At 37.1% G+C, this 18,858-nt stretch overlaps 1 protein-coding gene across 1 annotated transcript in view; it reads left to right on the top strand.

The window, feature by feature from the left end:
* HMGA2 (high mobility group AT-hook 2) overlaps positions 1-18,858 on the top strand; it is a 178,714-nt gene that overhangs the window by 1,204 nt on the left and 158,652 nt on the right. The window contains exons 2-3 of the mRNA XM_019543279.1: positions 1,128-1,214; positions 8,669-8,719. Coding sequence (XP_019398824.1) covers positions 1,128-1,214; positions 8,669-8,719 — 138 coding nt within the window. The remainder of the gene's footprint in view (positions 1-1,127; positions 1,215-8,668; positions 8,720-18,858) is intronic.

Below are 18,858 nucleotides of genomic sequence, written 5' to 3'. Positions count from 1 at the left end.
GCAGCTCCTCTGCCCTACCCGGCGCGGGCTCGCTACGACCCCAATCCCGGCCCGGCAAGGTCCTGCCCATGCCAGGGGGGACCGCGGGCCGCGTTAGCATTTGAATGCGCGGCGGAGAAAGAGCGAGCGCTGCCTCCACATGTGCCCTGCGGCTCGCGCGGGAGGCGGCCCCGAGCCGGGCTGCCCCCTTCCTCCCTCTGTCCCTCCCAGGCGCGGGCAGCGTGAGGCATCCGAGGCGTTGCAGGCTGCTTAACAAACTGCATTTAATTAGCTCGACCACATCCTGTCCGCTGAATGAAACGCTCGAGGTTTGGAGCCCGAAGAGTTTGATAGTATTTATGATTCACTGAATAAATATTTGGAGTCCGCACTATTAGTCACTCCGAGCCATGCTAATGACTGCTTTATTTACTATCAAAGCCCAGGGACGGCGCAGAGCGCGGCTCCACACCAGCACTTGCTCCCACATTGTGCACAACTTTTGTGTTTACTTCCAGATATTTGATTTCCACAAAGGGCTGGGGGTAGGGTTGTTTGTTTGTTTGTTTTGTTTGCCAAAAGCCGCCTCAAAGAAATCCAGACATTTCTATTTGAACAACAGGCACTTAAATGTGGCCTGGAGTAGAAGCCCCTCCACCCCCACCCCCTCCCAAACGACTGGTGCCCTTAGGAGAAAATAGATTGCAGATTGCTTTCTAGCCTCTCAGGCTCTCAACCCTTGTTTGCAAACGGGCTGGAAACTGCCGACAATAATTCTGTTTTATTCTGGGGAAACGAGTCAAGAGTGTTAAATTTTGAATGGTTCTCCTCCCACCAAGGCTTTGATAGACATCTTTGTTTTAAAATACAAACAAACAGCCCCCAACAAAACATGTTTTCAGGTATGTTTTCCTTTTGTTAGAAATTGCCAACTTTTCAGGGTTTTGTTACTGGATTGCAGTTGAAATGAAGCTTTTTATTTTTAAAGCTGCAAAATAGAGTTCTCTTTTTTTTAACCTTTATTATCCTTTAAATGTATGTCTCTTTTATACCCTTAATGTGTTGTGAGTAGTGGCTCAGTTGTAGTTTGTACTTGGATAGTTTCTTTTGGAGATTCTTGCCACAATAGCCTGTTTTACTGTGTTTAGGAACCAACTGGAGAGCCATCTCCTAAAAGACCAAGAGGAAGACCTAAAGGAAGCAAAAACAAGAGTCCCTCTAAAGCAGCCCAGAAGGTGAGATTAGAGAGAGTCCCTACCATTGCCATCTGTTTAGTGGTTAGAGTCCAAATAATTTCATATATTTAGCCCAGAACGGTAGTGCAGTTTTAGGAAGGGAAGCCACCTATTGCCTGTATTTTACCTTTTCAGATCAGAGCTGATATTTGCTGAAGGAAAATCCTATTTCACAGAACATATACAGGGCATTTTACTTTTTGAATAACGTATAAACTAGTGATGTGACTTGGCACATTTGATATATTTATTGACCTCTTTGCTGTCTGCAGCAAATCTCAACCTTTTGAATTTTAGTTAGAATTTTTTTTAGTTTGGGATTTTAAAAGGAAAAGAAAAAAAGGTTAATTTCTAGCTTGAAACCAAAGCTGTATACTAAAAACTAAGTGTTTTGTCAAACATGGTAATTAGAAGTCATTCCAATTATGTGCACATTTTTTGAAATGTACTGCTTTGAAAAAAGATGGTAAACTGTGAGTTATAGTGAAGGTTTGATGCATATTGTTTGGTAATCAGCTTCAAAGTGACTTTTGCTTGAAGGGATATTAGTCTTTTGTGCTATTAGCATTATCTGGTGTGGGTAGCTCCTGCATACTGTGGTGGTTCTGAATATGTTTAGCAAAGGCAGGGTTCAGTGAAGAGAGAGTTCAGTGATGTCAATCTCTTCTCCCAACAATTCATAGACGTTAAACAATAAATTTAATTTGAAAGTCTGCCTTAATTTTATTTAAATTAGCAAATGTGTAGCATAGAATAATGGTGACAAAAGGAATGATATAGATGAAGAGTTTTTGGTGAACATGAATCTAGTGTTGGGGATAAATACAGAGGTCATGTTTATGGAGACGGTTATACTGCATTTAGCCCTCATTTGCAGGTACAAAGTTGAAAACAAAAGCTTACAAAATCTGGGAGGGAACTGTGGTGCTTAAATGTATCAGTTCATTTTGCTTTGGAAGGGTTAGGTGGCAAAGTGTGTGTTGGAATATGGTTGGGTGTTTTTTTAATTATGGTTTTTTTGTCAGTGTGCCTATGGGTACAGACCATGTTAGGTTTGATAGTTTTCAGTATTAAAAATTACCATGCTAGCTAGTGATAAATATTAATTTATTAGGGGTTGACTGTAGGTTCAGTTTCCATTTTATTTGAACTGTTTTGAGTGTTTCTTTATGGAACGTATGCTACTATGCTTAATATACCATTGTTACTGCCTGGACTGTAAAAAAACAAAACAAAACAAAGCATTTATTCTGTCAAAAGATCCTTAAATTGGTAAATATACTTTTCAGTTAGATATTTAAAATGGATAAACATAATTTGTGTTGTAGCCTATTTAGCTATGTAGATTTTTTCTTTAGATAGTTAATGTATATTTCAGATTCATTATCGAATGGTTTATATTTAGCTCAAAAGAGATGGGACAAACTTTTACTATTTTGGAAAATCCAGATTTTGATGATTACTATCAGAAGAGTAAATTTTGCTTTGTGTCATGGTGCTATTTGTAATATTACAAGAGCAAATTTAAAAAGTGGTAAAAAATATGTTTTTAAAAGAGGGTCCTAGTAGAAATACTGAAATCTCTTAATTAATCTGTAGGGATTAAAATCAACATAAATTAGAAAGGGCTTCCTTACTATAGAAATGGTATGCTATGCAGTTCAGTTATGTTTCAGATCATTTTGGTGCCTGTTGCTACTTTTTAATGTGGATTGAGACCTGAACAAGTTCATTGCGTCTTTTTGATTTTCAGAGTTCGCTAAGTAACTCAGTAACTATGACAAACTCCTACAGGATGTTGTTTATAATAAAATTTGACCAGCATGCAATTGTCTTATTTATCATTAAAAACATCCTAGATGTTTTCCCAAAAAAATGTAAGTCTGATTTTTGTTTTTAGCTTTTTTGATAACACGAATATTAAATGTATCCCAAATGCAAAGTATTTACTCAGTCTTCCAAAGTGTAAAACAGTTATACAGCTTTTTTAAAGGGTGGGGGTAGGAGGGAAGCAAAACATTTTGGCATCATATTTCAAATAACTATTTTTCTACCTTTTTTCAAAATAGATCTTTAAACCTTCCTTCAAATGTTGTAACTTCACATTTGAGTTCTTCAGGTTTTATTTTATACAATTTCTTTTTGATCATTTTTTGCTAGTAAACATGAATTGATAAGTTTACATTAAAAATGAAGATTCAATTGTATCTGTAAGTATCATTTTAAAATAATGAGTTTCATTTGTAACTTTCTGATGACACATCTATGTCTATATCTATATATCTGTATCTGTAAATGTAAGGGTTTCGCTACCCTCTCAACTCTCAAAGCAGTGCTTGTTAACTTGGCTCGACCCTATGCATGTGAACTTGGTTGCTATACATGCAGCTGAAAATTGCTGGAATTTCTAAAGAATAGTGTGTGGCCTGTGTTTTTCAAAGTGAGCTCATTGAAATGTACTATAGTGTTCACAACATGTAAGATAAACGTACACCACTAGAACCCACAGAGCAGACATGAGAAGGCACTCATGATTAATTGATTGGGTGTTCTCTTGCAAACCATTACACATCACAATTAAAAATGTATTACACAAACTGGCAGGGAGCTAAAAATACTCAGACAAGTACTGGGACTTTGTTTTATTATACTTTAAAAAAGTAAATACCTTTAAATCAGTTGAGGCACAATTTGCCCTGAGATTTTGATTGTGTTGTGTATTTAAAATTCCTTGGTGCATGGTGGGTGTTTTGGGGATGTTTTTGTTTTATTTTACTTCCAAAGCTTGTGTTTGGCCTTAGTAAACTGGCCTTGGGGCATTTGAAAACAAACTCTGCTTGTTAGGAAATTAGCAGTGTGAAACTTGACAATATATGCAGAATGTTTCAAGACCAATTGGACAGCTAATAATGTAGCAATTACCTTAATTTCAGGTAATACACACATAAAACCTGATTTACATATAATGCATATCTGATTTATTTTCTAATGAATACAAAAGGTAAGCCTACCTTCTGCCAAACAGAAGGGAAAAATCCCAAAGCAGTCTCTCAGTGGGTTTAATTTTCTACAAAGAGCGAATACAAATAACGTGTTCAGAGATGACAAGTAGGAGACAGCCACAAAAGGACTCTAATTACCTTGCACTTGAGTGCTCTATTATTAAGGACTGTGTTTCTGAACAAGACTTGCTGTTACTGATTAAAATCATTTGTGAAAAAAATAGTAAAATAAGTGAAGATCTTCTGTTTCTAAGAAATAACTGTTTTACTTTGAAAAAAAAGGTCAAAATATTGACATCCCACTGTTCATGTTTTGGGTGCTCTAAAGTTGAGGTTTATTTTTTAGATAGAGCACTATTACTATCACATCTCCATTTTTTCTTAAGGATTCAGGACTTTTCTTTGTGTAGGTCCTGTAGTTGTGCTTGATAGAAATACTGGCATAAAGTTTCCCTCATTCAGAATGAAGAAACACTCTTATGGTGTAAGCACAATAGTAGTAGAGATTATGGGCCACAAGTGAAAACATCAGATGTGCAACCTGTAGCTTTAGAAAAATAAAAGTTCTAGGAAATTCACATTCAGTTGAGTTTTAAATCTACTTGAAGCTGTAACAGACAGAGTAATTTGTTTTTAATAGAATGAAATTAAATAACTAAAAAAACTAATTGAGTTCAGAAAAGCATACTTTACAAAACAGGATTTATAGTACTGTATATTTCTAAACTTTCTGTTATTTCCATTTTGTATGGCCATGGTTTGCCTTGCAGAGGGCCATGTATCATGTAATTACATTGTCTAAGGGTGAAATCCTGGCCTTGTAAAAGTCAGTGGAAGTGTTGCCCTTGATATCAGTGGAGCCAGAATTTTATCCTAAACTGTACTTGGAAAATCCAGTTGAGTTTTCCATGCTTCACTTCTTAAAACTGGGACTGTCCATAAGAAGCTTAAAGGGAAACGGGGTCTGATGCACAAGTGGTGACTGCATCTGACAGTTAGATACCACAGAACAAGATGTTTTGAGTAATATGTGGGAAGGCAGGAGAAGAAGGCAAAACCCAGTTTAGAGTTAAACTAGGTCAACATCATGACATGGATTCTATCTGTTCAGTTCCTAGGTCTGTCAATTTTTTGTAACAAACTGACTTTCAGCAAAAGGGCCCCTTCACTGTGCAAGTTCTTTTGACTAGGTTTGACAACAGTGATCTGTGTTCGGAAAGCTATCAGTTACTCCAGCTGACCTATACCTCTGACACATTTTATCTTGACGTCTCAACAGATCATTTTGCAAGTCAGCTAGAATGTACAAAGTTTGGATTCTGTTGCATCTGGGTTCCTGCTTGACAATAGGTGGATGCCTGAGGAACACTTTATATCCATTAAATTATTCACACCCATCTTGTCTTGTTAATTGCCTTCAACACTACAATTTCAGTTTCTGCTTGGCAGTGCACACCCTTGCATCAAGGAGGTGGTAATAGTGGACAGTCAGGTTCTACCTTTGCTGAACCCATGGCATCCTTTGTTAGTGAAGCAAGGGGCAGGTAGCCTTATACTGCCAAATCTTAGATGATTTTCAAATCTGTCCGCTGCCTATTAACTCTCTTTAGTCCAAATAGTCTTGGAACACCAGTTGTACAGACTAAATCCAGCTGGTGATCACGTGGAAAACACCATTTCTCAGAGGCATCTCTTGTGGTCAAAAAGTTTCTTAAACTACTTCTATTCCTAAAATTTATCACTAAAAAGACACTTTTCATGTTGTTCATAAAAATTTTAATATTTTGGAAAACACCATTAAACTGGTTGACTGATACCTTTCCCAGCCCTCCTATTTTACAGGTGGTGTTACATGTGTCATGTTAGGGAGAGCGAAGTCAGGCCTCATCATGTTGTGTCACATGATGAGCTATATAACCTACCTTAACGTATCTTACTTTTAAGCACAGCATCAGAAGATTCAAGCCACAGTTACCTTCGGCGAAGCAGGCATGAACTGTAGTGGGTAGTTGAGACTGCTTGCCTAAATAACACTCTCAGTTATTTTTGGGTGACTTGGCTTTGGTTTGTCCGTCACTCTAGACACAACGTTTTAATGAAAGCAAACAGCTATTAGGACAGATGGATTTTGTTGCTGTGAATATCTGTCAAGAGGCAAAGCAGTGCTCTTGGGTTGGTGTGCCTGTCCTTCTGTTAAGGAAATTAAAACTGCGTGGAAAAACATGAAATTATTTGACCGTCCCTTCAGATATTTAAATCAAACAACCACATTTAGCTTCCAGGGTGAATGTGTGCTATGTTTACGAAACGAGTGGCAAAAAAAAAAAAAAAAATCCAGCTGAAAAATAAAATGGGACTGCTTCTTAGAATTCTTTATCATCTACTTTTGAGCATTATTGTTCCTTCTTGCTTGTTCAAGAAGTGTTTTGTCTGTGGCCCTTCTTAGAAGAGAGATAAAATTTCCATTCTGGAAGTCCTTGTCATTCATCTTCTGCAGTTTAGTCTATGGAAACGTTCCTATTTACTTACAGCACCTCTCTGTACCAAAACATAATAACTGGAATGCATTGCTGTTGCCCAGATAACCTCTGGGAGAGATTTGATTTTGATAAGAGCCATGGAAATGTTTTTCTTCTAACATAAGGTGGAAATCATATACACCAGTAATGTAGTGCCTTTGAACCCAAAGGGTCCCAAAGTACTTTACAAACTGATAGACAAATGATACATTGCCGGGAACACTATCCACTTCTGTCATGTAGCCACCTCTGGGGTGAAATAGCATTGTTAATGGTAAACAGCTTCACTGCATGACAGTTTATAAGAGGAAGTTAAGATTACCTATTCAAAGAAATCTTCAGGTTATCCTTCTAATCAAGCTTCTTTACATAGTCTAGTTAAACTTATTATTTTTGTCTTTTCTTAGTTTGTTAAATTACAATACAATTTATTTGCAATAGTTTTCAAAATGGTCCGTGTTGGTTTTTATAGACACTAACAGAATGGTCTTTAATTTAGTTCTATAAAACTTAAAAATTGTATGTGCAGGGAGGTGTTTATTTAAGAACATTTAAAACAGATCTTTTCTTTAATATGTATGCTTCTGATTAGTTCAATAATAAACATAAGCACAGGGTATAACAGACATTTTAAGCTAAAGATCACTTTAGCTGCATCATCCAAAGTTATAAGGACATAAAAACAAAGGTTGTGAAAGGAAACAAAACCTCTGAAATAGACAGCTACAGAATACAGCAAATATACTTTAACATGTATTCTCATAAGAGGGTTTCACCTTACAAGTAACACTGGTATAAGTTATTAAAGAGTAAGTTTACTCTTTTAACAAGTCTGAGTGATAATTTTGCCCTTTAGGAGTGTGAATTTTATTTTTCACAGGTTTTTTCTTGGTGAGATTTATTTCAAAGTCATTCCACTGTACTTATAGTGCAAGGTTTGTAGAGATTGGCCTCAGCTCAGATTCTCTTTAGAGGGATTCACTTTACATGGCATGGCATTACAGTGCTTGTTACAGAGATTTGCCAATAAAGGATTTATATAATGACACAATTGACTCCTGAGGGAAAATCAAACACACACACACACACCATGAAGAAGCAGGGTTTTGGAAACATATAATGCAGCAGGTATAAAACAAGTCTTCATTCAAAGGGAATATCATTGCATACAAGGTAAAATCCTGTCTCCACTGCAGTAAAGGCAAAACTCCCATTGACTTTAGCAGGGCCAGAATTAATCCTTTGTCTATGTACATGGCTACTGTTGTGATTAATCAGATACAGATATGAGCACAGCGATAGCGTCTGCCAATACATAATAATCCTTGAGATATACTCTTCTATCCAAAGATCACAAAGTGATTCACGAAGATAAATGTATCCCAAGCTCACCAAGCAAATTAATGGTGGAGTTTCTGGTACAACTCAGGTTTCCTTTATTTAATCCTGTGGTATCCAACACTGTACTTAAGTATGAGTTGTTATTCTGAGGATACCTCCTGTTCATTTTGCTTCAACTCTGGAAAATGAAGGCATGTTTTGGAATGATGAAAGATTTACTCAGAATTTAAAAGTTACGTTTGCATATTGAAGCTGAGATGCTTTTGTCAAGTATATGGACGAAGAACATCATCATTAGACTATAGATAAAAATGGCAGAATAAATAGTCAGTTCTTAAAATCTGTTTCCTTCCTCTTGAAAGACTGTATGCTTTAACGCTATGCCAGAGGGAATTTTAGTGCTATGAAATGTTAGAAACAGGAAAGTAGGCATATTCACCCATAAGAGAGGTAGAGAGAGAGAGAGACTTGGTGCCATCTGTCGAATCAGCAGATATATCTCACTGGGTAATATTACAGGAAATATGTTCTCAGTTACCAGGACTACTAAATAATGTCGGAAGATAAAATACGTTGTTTTTTCACTTTACAGAAAGCAGAAGCCACTGGAGAAAAACGACCCAGAGGCCGGCCCAGAAAATGGGTAAATATTTCATTTCCAGTTATATAATCTATTTTTTCTTTATACAACAAGTTTTAAAATCACTCCTTTAAAAAAAAGCATTTAATCTGGAAAAAGAATTTCTTTCTTCCATTTCTTTCTATTCTAGTAGATCAATGAAAGGGTTAAGGTAGCAGAAAAGTTATCACAGCTTCCTACCTTTAGACTCTGATAGTTTGCTCAAGACACTTTTCTACTAAATGTTTGCTGGGAGTGAATACTTATGTGCGTCTCTTATCAGCATGAAAAGAGCCTCAACTCTTCCTTCAAAAAAGGGTAACAATGAGATAACTTGTTCAGTAATTGAGTAACAAAGGTTAAAGGGGGTATTAGGCTTCAGAAGGTGATTATGGAAGGTGATAAAATTCAAATGCAGCATGTACAAGATAAAGTTAAAAAACCTTCTTTATCTCATTAATGTTCCTCTCTTCCTGGGAAGCGGAGTACGTTTCTCCTCAAATCCTTAAAAAGAACAAATATATACTGTGGGAAACTTGCATTTGATGTTTTGCTGTTTTGTTTTTCCTGTCTGGGCCATCTTAATGTCTCATAGACTAGGTGATGTGGAATATTTAAATTTAAAGTTTTGGTTCGGTCCCCCTGTCCTCCCCCTACTTTCTGTTGATTTCCTAGATGTTGATCTTGAAGCAAATGCATTTTTGGAACATACATACCCTTGCTTCTCTGGAGACTAGAGATTTAGTGTTCTTGAGGATTTAAGTTGATGAGAAACCTCCCTCTGCTCTTTCCCTTTCTATTTCTTTCCCTGATGCGCACACTCCCAAAAGGAAAGCAAGGAGAACGGCATGTGAAAACCAACAGCAGGTGTTTAATGGAAGAAACTGAGGGTGCAACCATATGCTCTATAACAAGTTATTCTTCTAGTTTTCTTTCCTCAGTTACCTTTTACTTTCTCCATGTCTGGCCAACATCTTTTCTGTACCTTTTTCCTACCCTCTCTCTCTTCATCCCTGTCTTCATTCCTTCATTATGTTCCTTCCTCCTTATCTTCATCTGGATGCTGTCATTTTTTCCCTCTTTTGTTCATCTTATTTCTTTCCATTGTGCATTAAGACTGTTGTCAAGGCATCCATACTTCCTAGAGTTAAAACCGCACCACAGGAAGCTTACAACTACGACTCAGGTTCTCCAAGGTGTCAGCAGCTAAGTACAAGAGGGGAGCAATGACTTTACCATACACCTTAAAAATAGTCCTGTATTGTCATCCAGTGATAAAAGGACCCCAGGATGTTCCTGCAATTTTGTGGAGCAAATTTAGGCAGTCATATACAGTGTGTACTGTTTATGGCTACAGTGTTTAGAGTAGGTAGACTATCAGTACACAAAGAAATCAAGTGACATTAGGAAATTAGATGATTTGTACAAAATTACATAATTTGGTAATATTCTCCAAAAGTGGATTACAGGAAGCAAATAATAAATAGCTCAGCAGTGCCATTCTATTAGATAATGTCAGCTTACTTGTAAGATTTTCCAGGATTTACTAAGCTTGACTATGTATTTATGAATATATTGTTTGTTACAACAAAGTCACCTACATTTGCATTTCACGATGTGGTAGCTGCATGAAGTTGTTAATTCTGTGGGAATGGAAGGAGTCACCATTTGAATTGTAGTTAGAAATTAAGAGATATCTTCTCTGAAGAGGAAAAAAGGTGATATATTGTTTTATAGTATGATGACCAGGTAGCAGTAGCGCAGAATTAAGTTCAGTAGAATCCTTCAGTTGAAGAGTTTGAACTGCATAAATTATTGACTATCTTACAGAATATCAAGTCACTTTCTTCCAGCAAATGGTGCTCATTTCTTTGAGAGTAAGGTTTAGTTTCAAACACAGCAATACTGTCTTGTTGCAGATATCACAAGCAGATTTCTTTACACACTCAGTCCCATGCTATATGATTGTTTTTTGTGCATTTTAGACAAAATGTACAAGTTTGCACCCAACAGTGATACAATGCTATAGATTCTGGAAAACACAAGTGCCATTTTCTCTTTTCTGCTTTGCTCTTTTACAGTTTTGAGTTAGGCTTATGGGCTTTGCATGTGGTGAAATGGAGAGTTATATTGTATTTTATCCATGAAAAAATATTGTTATGTGAGCCATTATCATGCCAACAATTTTTAGTCAGTGAGGGATTCTGCCTGAAAACAGATGGCAACATGTAGCTCGCTGTGTTTTAAAATCTAGCTTCTGTTCAGAAAACTCCTCCTCTTATCACATGAATTTCATGTACGTTTTTAAAATACATTAGTGGTTATTTTCTTTCTTAATCCAATACATTTATATTAGGTATTACTTTAAACAGTTGTGTATCAATTAAAAGAAGGAATGTATAGATTTCCTTTTTCTTTGGGGGGGGGGTTGGAATTGTATATGGTAGATATTTTTCTAAGTTTGTAACTCTTTTTTGTGAGTCTAGAGGTTGTGTCATATATTGTTCATCAAATTGTAAAGTATTATTTCTGCTGTTTCCTTCAATATGCACATGTAGAGACATACTAGCTAACAGACCTCTGTAGAATTCCGGTAGCCAGTCTTTCTGCCGGTTCAAATTAAGTATTTAACATTTGTGACTCTCAATTTTTTTCAGAAGAGGGACTAAATCTTTTTGACTAGTATAAAACTGGGGAAGAGGGTGGGGGTATAAAGTAAGCAGAGTAGAGAGTAGTAGAGTACATACCTTGTTTACCAGAAGTTATCTTTTTAGTAAAGAAATATGTAGTTTGAGAAACAGTCCAAGATGAGATCCTTGCAAGCCAATCTAACAATGAAGAACAAAAGACTGTTTTGGAAATACATAGTGAGCTATAAAGAAAAGCCACTTAAATGTAAAGACATTTGAAGAAGAACATTTAAGATAACAGGGATGACCCAGATAGAATAACACGTTTGGGTTTAGAATTTAATTTCAATTGCAAGAGACCTCATCTTGCACAAGTTTTTTTGTTTTTTTGCACAGTTGCTCATCCATGAGCGCACTGAGGATTTTTGGTGAGAGGAGAATTCTGTTGTAATAATTAAAAACATCTCTTTATGAGCTTGTTGCCCTTTAATTTTAGAGATCTCGGTACAGGAATCTGACTTAGGTTCTCCAATGCAAATGGGACCTGCAGAGGAAGCAGCCTGGCTCTTTTTATTACAATATCATAGGAATGCATGACAGTGTCCAGAGATGACAAGGGCATGAAGTGCTCCATTGCAGTTGGCGGGAGTTTTGCCATAACAGGTCCCCATTGCCCTGCCTCAAAGATCTTGCATTCTAGGTTTTTTCTCTTTTTGCATTTGTGTAAGCCCAGTAATGAGTGGGAAATGATGGGGTGAGGGTTGCAGCAGGAGACTGAATAAGCAATTATAATTCAGTTTATTCCAAGGGATCATTTTGAAAACTTCTGGAAATTTAACTGACTTCTAGTGCTCTCAAGCGTCAGTTTAATGGAGAAACCTGACACCGGTTTCTGAAGTTGATGCTTTAAAAGGCTATATAGATTTTTTTTTTATTTCCATTATTTTTGTTATGTCTCCAGATAGTTTTTTGGCATTGTCCAATTCACCTCCTCATTGTTTAAACTGAAACCCAGCTTCAGCATATGGCATTACAGCATCACATAAAATAACAAGGAATATCCAGAAACTTGACATGCGAATATTATAAATCTGTAAAGGGTTTTATGATGATGGGAAAAATGACTGACATAATGGAATGAAAACTGTCTGGTAATGGAATGTGTACAGAAGGGATGAAATTCTAACAATAACATGCTTATAACAACAGAATAGGAGTAGTTCATTTCCAAGAGCATATAAAGCATGCACTCATATACATATATCCACTAGAAAATAAAAGAGAGAAATGTGAGTTGTTCAGATAACCTGACTTTCTCGCTTTCATGAATCTTTTTTTCACCATACCAGATGCATTAAATAGTGCATTTCGGATTGGTAGGAAGTAAAACAAACACATACACAAAAGAAAACATGGTTTCTCTATGCACAAGTTACAGATGATTTTTACCATTCTAAAGGTTGAGGGTGTACTTCTTCTCCCTTGAAGTCAATGGAAGTTTTACCATTTGCTTCATTGGGTCAGGATTTCAATTTATGCTGTCAAATCAGCTTAACTGTCTTTAAAATAAAGGAAAAGAAACTACTGTTTGATAACTTTTGCTTCCGATTATTTTACAGTGCCATTTGAAAGGACTGATCTATGAACTTGGAGGTTTATCAATAGTAGTTAATAATTTATATTACTGTAGTATCCAGGGGCCTGTATCAGACTCAGGGCCCCACTGTTCTAGAACCTGTAGAAGTAAGTATGAGGACAAAATTGTGGCTCCAGGGAAGATGGAATCACTAGATGCACCATTAATTTATCAAGGCTCCTTCATTGCTGTAATTATGGTCTTTCTCAACCCATAATGTAAGAGACCTTTCTGTCTCCATCTGAAAATGTAGCATCTTGTGATGTGAAGATGTGAATTTTCTTATTTCTAACTCAGTGATTTGTTTTAAATAAGGAAGATTCTGTCAGTATCCCCTTAAATTGAACTATAGAGGTTCAGTTTTTAAGAATAAATATTGGAGTTAGGATAGGTGACTTGACTGGCAGTGTTTGGGACATAATGTGATTGTTGTAAAATGTGGAGAACTGACATGGAAAGGTTGGTATGCTTCATTATGCACATTGAGATGGTGTATTAAAAAGAAGGTTATTTATGTAACTGAAAATAGCATAGCTTAATTTTTATTAAATATTTTAGATGTGCATTCAGTTATGCACACCTGGGAAGCATAATGCTTTTTGAATAATGCTATTTAATATTCTTTCAACTTTTAATGGTACTGGTTGTTTCCTTACTACCTTGCTTAGAGCAAATCAGAAGGAGTTCTGCTATTGTTCCATCTTTTATACTACCTTAGTTTCTTCTTTTTTTAAAGTGATTGAGATTCTGAGTTACCTATGATATAATGCAATTTCAGCTTCTGTCATGTGCATGATATGCATCAACATAAGCAAGACTGTTGTCTATGAAGGGTCATAATATTATCCATCAAAAGATCATAGATGGACTTTTATAGCTCCCATAGACAAACTACCATTGTCCTACTTAAGCTGAAAGGGTAGGCAAAGACCATGAATTAAGCCATGAAAACTTTCACAGTTATTTATCTGGTTTCTAAATAGGATAATTTCCAAAACAGATCCTCTCTTGAAAGTTCGGAATGGTAGGAAAAGCAACTTACTTAGCAACATTAAAATGATCTCCCAGTATTGGCACACCTTTTAAGTTCTGTAATTTTGCCATTTTTTTGCCAAAGTTTTTTTCGCTCGTTATTAAGGAGGGAGAAAATGCATTCTCCATTCTCGAAGCAAATGGATGGAAACATTCATTAAAAACATATTCATTTTATCTTGGATACATTTAGAGAGATATGTACTACTTTATGTCTCTGGAAGCCATGGCTAGGTTAAAGATAAGAGTCAGTTAAATATTTTTTATATAATACCACACTTTTCTTTCCTGCTCAAACCTGGAAACTAAATTTCTCTGTTGATAAAAAGGAATGCAACTCACTTTGTCAAGGAGTGCTGCTCATCTATACCAGTAGTGATTTTTACACAGAATCTTCCATCATCTAAAATTAGCTAAGGCTTTCATTGATGTTATCAGAAAGGTCAACACATCAGTTGACTTCCACCCCTCATTAGTCATGTTCAAATTAGGCAAACAGTACTTTGCATTTCTAAAGTTATTAAAGGGAAATTATTCAATTCAGAATTGGCCAAAAAAAGTATATTTCCATGGGCAAAGGTAAGAGGCATGTAAAGATGCAGGTTCAGTATTTGAAGAGTACACTGACATTTTTTTGGTTTCAATTCATAATCTCAGGTATTAATGGCACTGATCAAAAAATTAGGTTGTATCTGTACTTACCCCTCGCTGTTGCCAGAACTTGAAGAGGCAGCCCGCAGCTACCGGTAACAGCCTATACTACTGAATGATCATGGCAGCCAGAAGAACAAGCAGGAGTATCTTCAAGTGCCTTTCATTTGTTGCTTAGTCCACTCGGCAGAGATGGAGTAACTGCTGGAAGGAAGCAAGTTTGCTACTGGAGAAGAAGCTGTTGAATTTAAATGTGCTCAGAATTTTGTTCTCCTGGCAAAGCTTTGTATTACAGAGTAGGCCTTAGTTTCTTTAACATTAATTTTCAGTTGATGGCATTCCCTAATTTTTTACAGCCCTAACTGCCAGGTGTGTCCATTGATTGTACTGTCAACAGGATGGTCCACCTTTTTCAATATTTGCGCCCACAGTTCTGCTGTAGATGCAGTTCTCAGTTACTATGCTTCTAACAAGATAACTAGGTATTTGTAAACTCATCTCTGCTCCTACAGTTCAGTTTTTACAGTTGATAAGTTTGGCTGCAGATAAAGAAACCACAAATATCCTCCATAGATGTTAACTGCCTTGCCCAAGGAAATCTGTGGAAGAATCTGTAGTAGAAATATAGTTTCCTGACACCTTGTCATATGCTTTAAGATCAAAGTCAGTGACATTTTGTAAATTACACTTGCATTCAGGTTAGATGATGGAAGGAAACACATTTGAACTGTACATCTGAAAATAACTGATTATACTAGTTTTTGCTGAACATTCATTCAGCCTGTGACAGGAATAGAATAAGGGAAAACTCGAAAGAGGCTTGCATATTTTTTTTGTACAAGATGGATGAAGGAGCGTCAACGTCAGTGGGGTTTCTGCGACTGGCTGTGTCCAGGTATCGTTTTGAGATGCACCTGACAAAAATGTGACTCCTGATGATGATGATAGTGTGTTCTTACGTCTTCCTTGTGCATAAAATTGTTCTATTTGCCCCGTCAATAGCATATTGGCTCCTTGGATGTTTTCAATTTAAAATAGAAGTGTGGGAGTCAGGACTTTTGCATTCCTTTTCCAGTTCTGACTCACTGGATGGTATTGGGCAAACCACTTACTATCTCTGTGCCTAGTGCTCATTTGCAGTAAGCCCTCAGCAGTAAAATATTATTTCCTTCCACTTTATGACCCTTTACAGTGCTAGTGGTATGAAAGAACCTCCTTACAAATGCAAATCAAGCCCACCTGAAATAAAAGGTATGGTAATACCTATTACTTGGGACACTTAGGGCCTGATTTCTGCTTTCTTTAGAACACCCAAATAGGAGATCAGGACTCAAAAGGAATGCAGATTGGCACCTCTTCAATGGTGTTGTGATAATGTTTGGAAAGTGTGTAGAGGTGTTTGAATGAAAGTCCTGACATGCTGCGAGTGCAAGTATTATTATTTCCGTTCCCTTAATTGTAGAACTAAGCTTAGCTGTAATCTGAAATTTCAGTATTACATTTTAGTTTTATTATTGGATTTTCAGCAAGAAAGGAGGTTTTCTGCAGTAAGTACCTGCAAAATGTCCTCAGCAGGGGGTGGCTTCTAATTTTATTATGTGCACCCCAGGCCACGAAAAGCATTTTTGTACCAACAGTAATGTACTTTGTATATGACTTAGCCTTACCCAGTTTTAACCATATGTCTACACACCATTCCTTTTCTTCCTAAATTTATTTGATTTCATGTTCAAATTTTAAAAGGAAAAAACCCCATCCAGCAAGATAATAATAAAGTAGTTGTTTTTTTTCCTTTGTAGAACCAAATAGAGGTGTTTTTGTAGACCTTAAATAAAAAAATTAAATAAGTACCATTTAAATAGTTGTTCAGAATACATATTTATCGACATTGTTACTGCTGCATCTTAAACTGCTTAAACTGGAGAATCTAAGTATTTTCAGTGTTCAGGGAGAACCCTCTAACAGGAAGCATCAAGGTTCCAAGAGGTGAAAGACTGCATGCAAAAGTCATATGTTGAGGAACATGTAATCGTGATGTTATAGATGATAATGTTCATAATGAGCTGTTCGTTTTCTAATCTTTTTGTCGTTCACTGTTGAAAGTGATTCTTATTTCACAGAATACTTTTATCGGTCTCCTGTCAAAAGCTGTTGATGAAGTATAATTTTCTTGTTGACAATAGGGAGGAATTGTCAGTCACTGTCAGATTTTTCTTCTTTGTCACTGTTTACTTGGTTTGTCCAAATTTAATGTTCTCTTGATTTCTTGGTGGAAAATGGACCTTTTTATTGTGTTATATAGCCACTGGACTATCTTAGATGATACATTTGAGGAAAAGGGACAGCATTAAAATGGCCATCTCCATGGTTCATTGTTTTTTCCCTGGAGGGACTTTGCAGCATTCACTACATTCATGGAATGTATTGCGTATGTGTTTTACAACATGGCTGAAAGGACTGCGTAGGGTAGCTGCTTACCATGAAGCCATTTGCACATGAGCTCATTCCTCATTTTACCAGCTGAAATGGTAGTCAGTGTTCCCCACTTCGGATGACTTAACTTTATATATAATTTCACAAACTGAAATTATTATTATTATTATTACTGTAATATGTATATGTGCACACACGCTGATGGGGAAAAGAACAATTTTGGGAGGCTAGTTGTGGTTAGTATATTATTTTATTTTGATTTCTACATTCTTTTTGAACATTGTGTTCAAACAGTTTGTTTGTTTTTTTCCAGACTGCCAGAACTGTATTTTGCAAGCTACACTCGGGACTATAGAACTGTATTGTGAACTACACTTGCAATAACTGTATTTGGATTTATGTCAGTATAAATGACAGCAGAGTCTGCCCCCATTGAGATTTGTGTGCTTTATTTTCTCAAGGGTTGTAGCCTACATTTTGGAGCCATTAAAATTATCAATGAATCAGCCAGGTTTAGAATTTTATGCTTTACATCCTGCCTGCTTAGAATAACTGCTGAGAGCTTAAAAATCCATTAAAATCTGTAGTTCCTGTACATAGTAAAAATCCTGGTTTTATCCAACATGCTATCTTAATCCATTTGGACTGTTTCATCAATTATCCTAACAGAGATCAATTGGGTCCTTTTACAAGTTGTAATACAAACACATATGTGAGCTTCACTATTATGATCTTATCAAAGTTGCATTGTGCTAACATATTCTTGGGGTTTCCTTAGTATTCACACAGAACTCATTCATATACTCACCACTCTTACTACATTGTTTCCTGTTAATAATGCTAAACGTCTTGATAAATCTGCTCAGGGACCTGGTCCTAGTATTTGTCTGTTTGAGACTTTAAAGTAAGATTACAAAACACATAGGACATTTGGGGAAAGAAATGCAGAACAAAAAGAGGCAGACTCCCATGGAGAGTGCTCAGAGGTTCATAAACAATTAATGCTGCGGCTGGGTGCAGCAGTGGTGGAAAGGCATAGGCCTCATTTTACAAATGCTTCATTCACAGAATTCCCATTAAAGTTAATGGCTGTTCCATGCATGAAGCAGTTTCATGTGAAGCCATCTGTGCAAGGTAAAGACTTTTAGTAGTTTCATAGTTTCTAGGGTCAGAAGGGACCTGAGCAGATCATCGAGTCTGACCCCCTGCTATGGCAGGAAAGAGTACTGGGGTCATATGACCCCAGCAAGGTATACATCTAACCTCCTCTTAAAGACCCCCAGGGTAGGAGCCAGCACCACCTCTCTTGGAAGTTGGTTCCAGATCCTAGCCACCCTGACTGTGAAGTAGCACCTCCTGATATCTAGCCTAAATCTACCCTCTGCCAGCTTGTGACCTTTATTCCTGGTCACTCCTGGTAGTGCACGGGGGAACAGGGAATTCCCCAGTGCCTGCTGCTCCCCTCTGACTAGTTCGTAACATACCACTAGATCCCCCCTCAGCCTTCTCTTGTGGAGGCTGAACAGGTTCAGGTGCCATAGCCTCTCCTCGTAGGGTCTGCCCTGCTGCCCCCTGATCACGTGAGTGCCCCTCCTCTGGACCCTCTTCATGTTGTCCACATCCCTCTTGAAGTGTGGTGCCCAGAACTGGATGCAGTACTCCAGCTGCAGCCTGACCAGTGCTGCATAGAGGGGGAGGATCACCTCCTTGGATCTGCTCCAGATGCATCTGTGGATGCATGACAAGGTGCAGTTGGCCTTCCTGACTGCATTCCCACACTG

The sequence above is a fragment of the Crocodylus porosus genome, unplaced genomic scaffold, assembly GCF_001723895.1.
Source record: "Crocodylus porosus isolate Cpor-Errol unplaced genomic scaffold, CroPor_comp1, whole genome shotgun sequence".
NCBI classification, from domain to species: domain Eukaryota; kingdom Metazoa; phylum Chordata; order Crocodylia; family Crocodylidae; genus Crocodylus; species Crocodylus porosus.
This window is presented reverse-complemented; position numbering and strand designations above follow the sequence as displayed.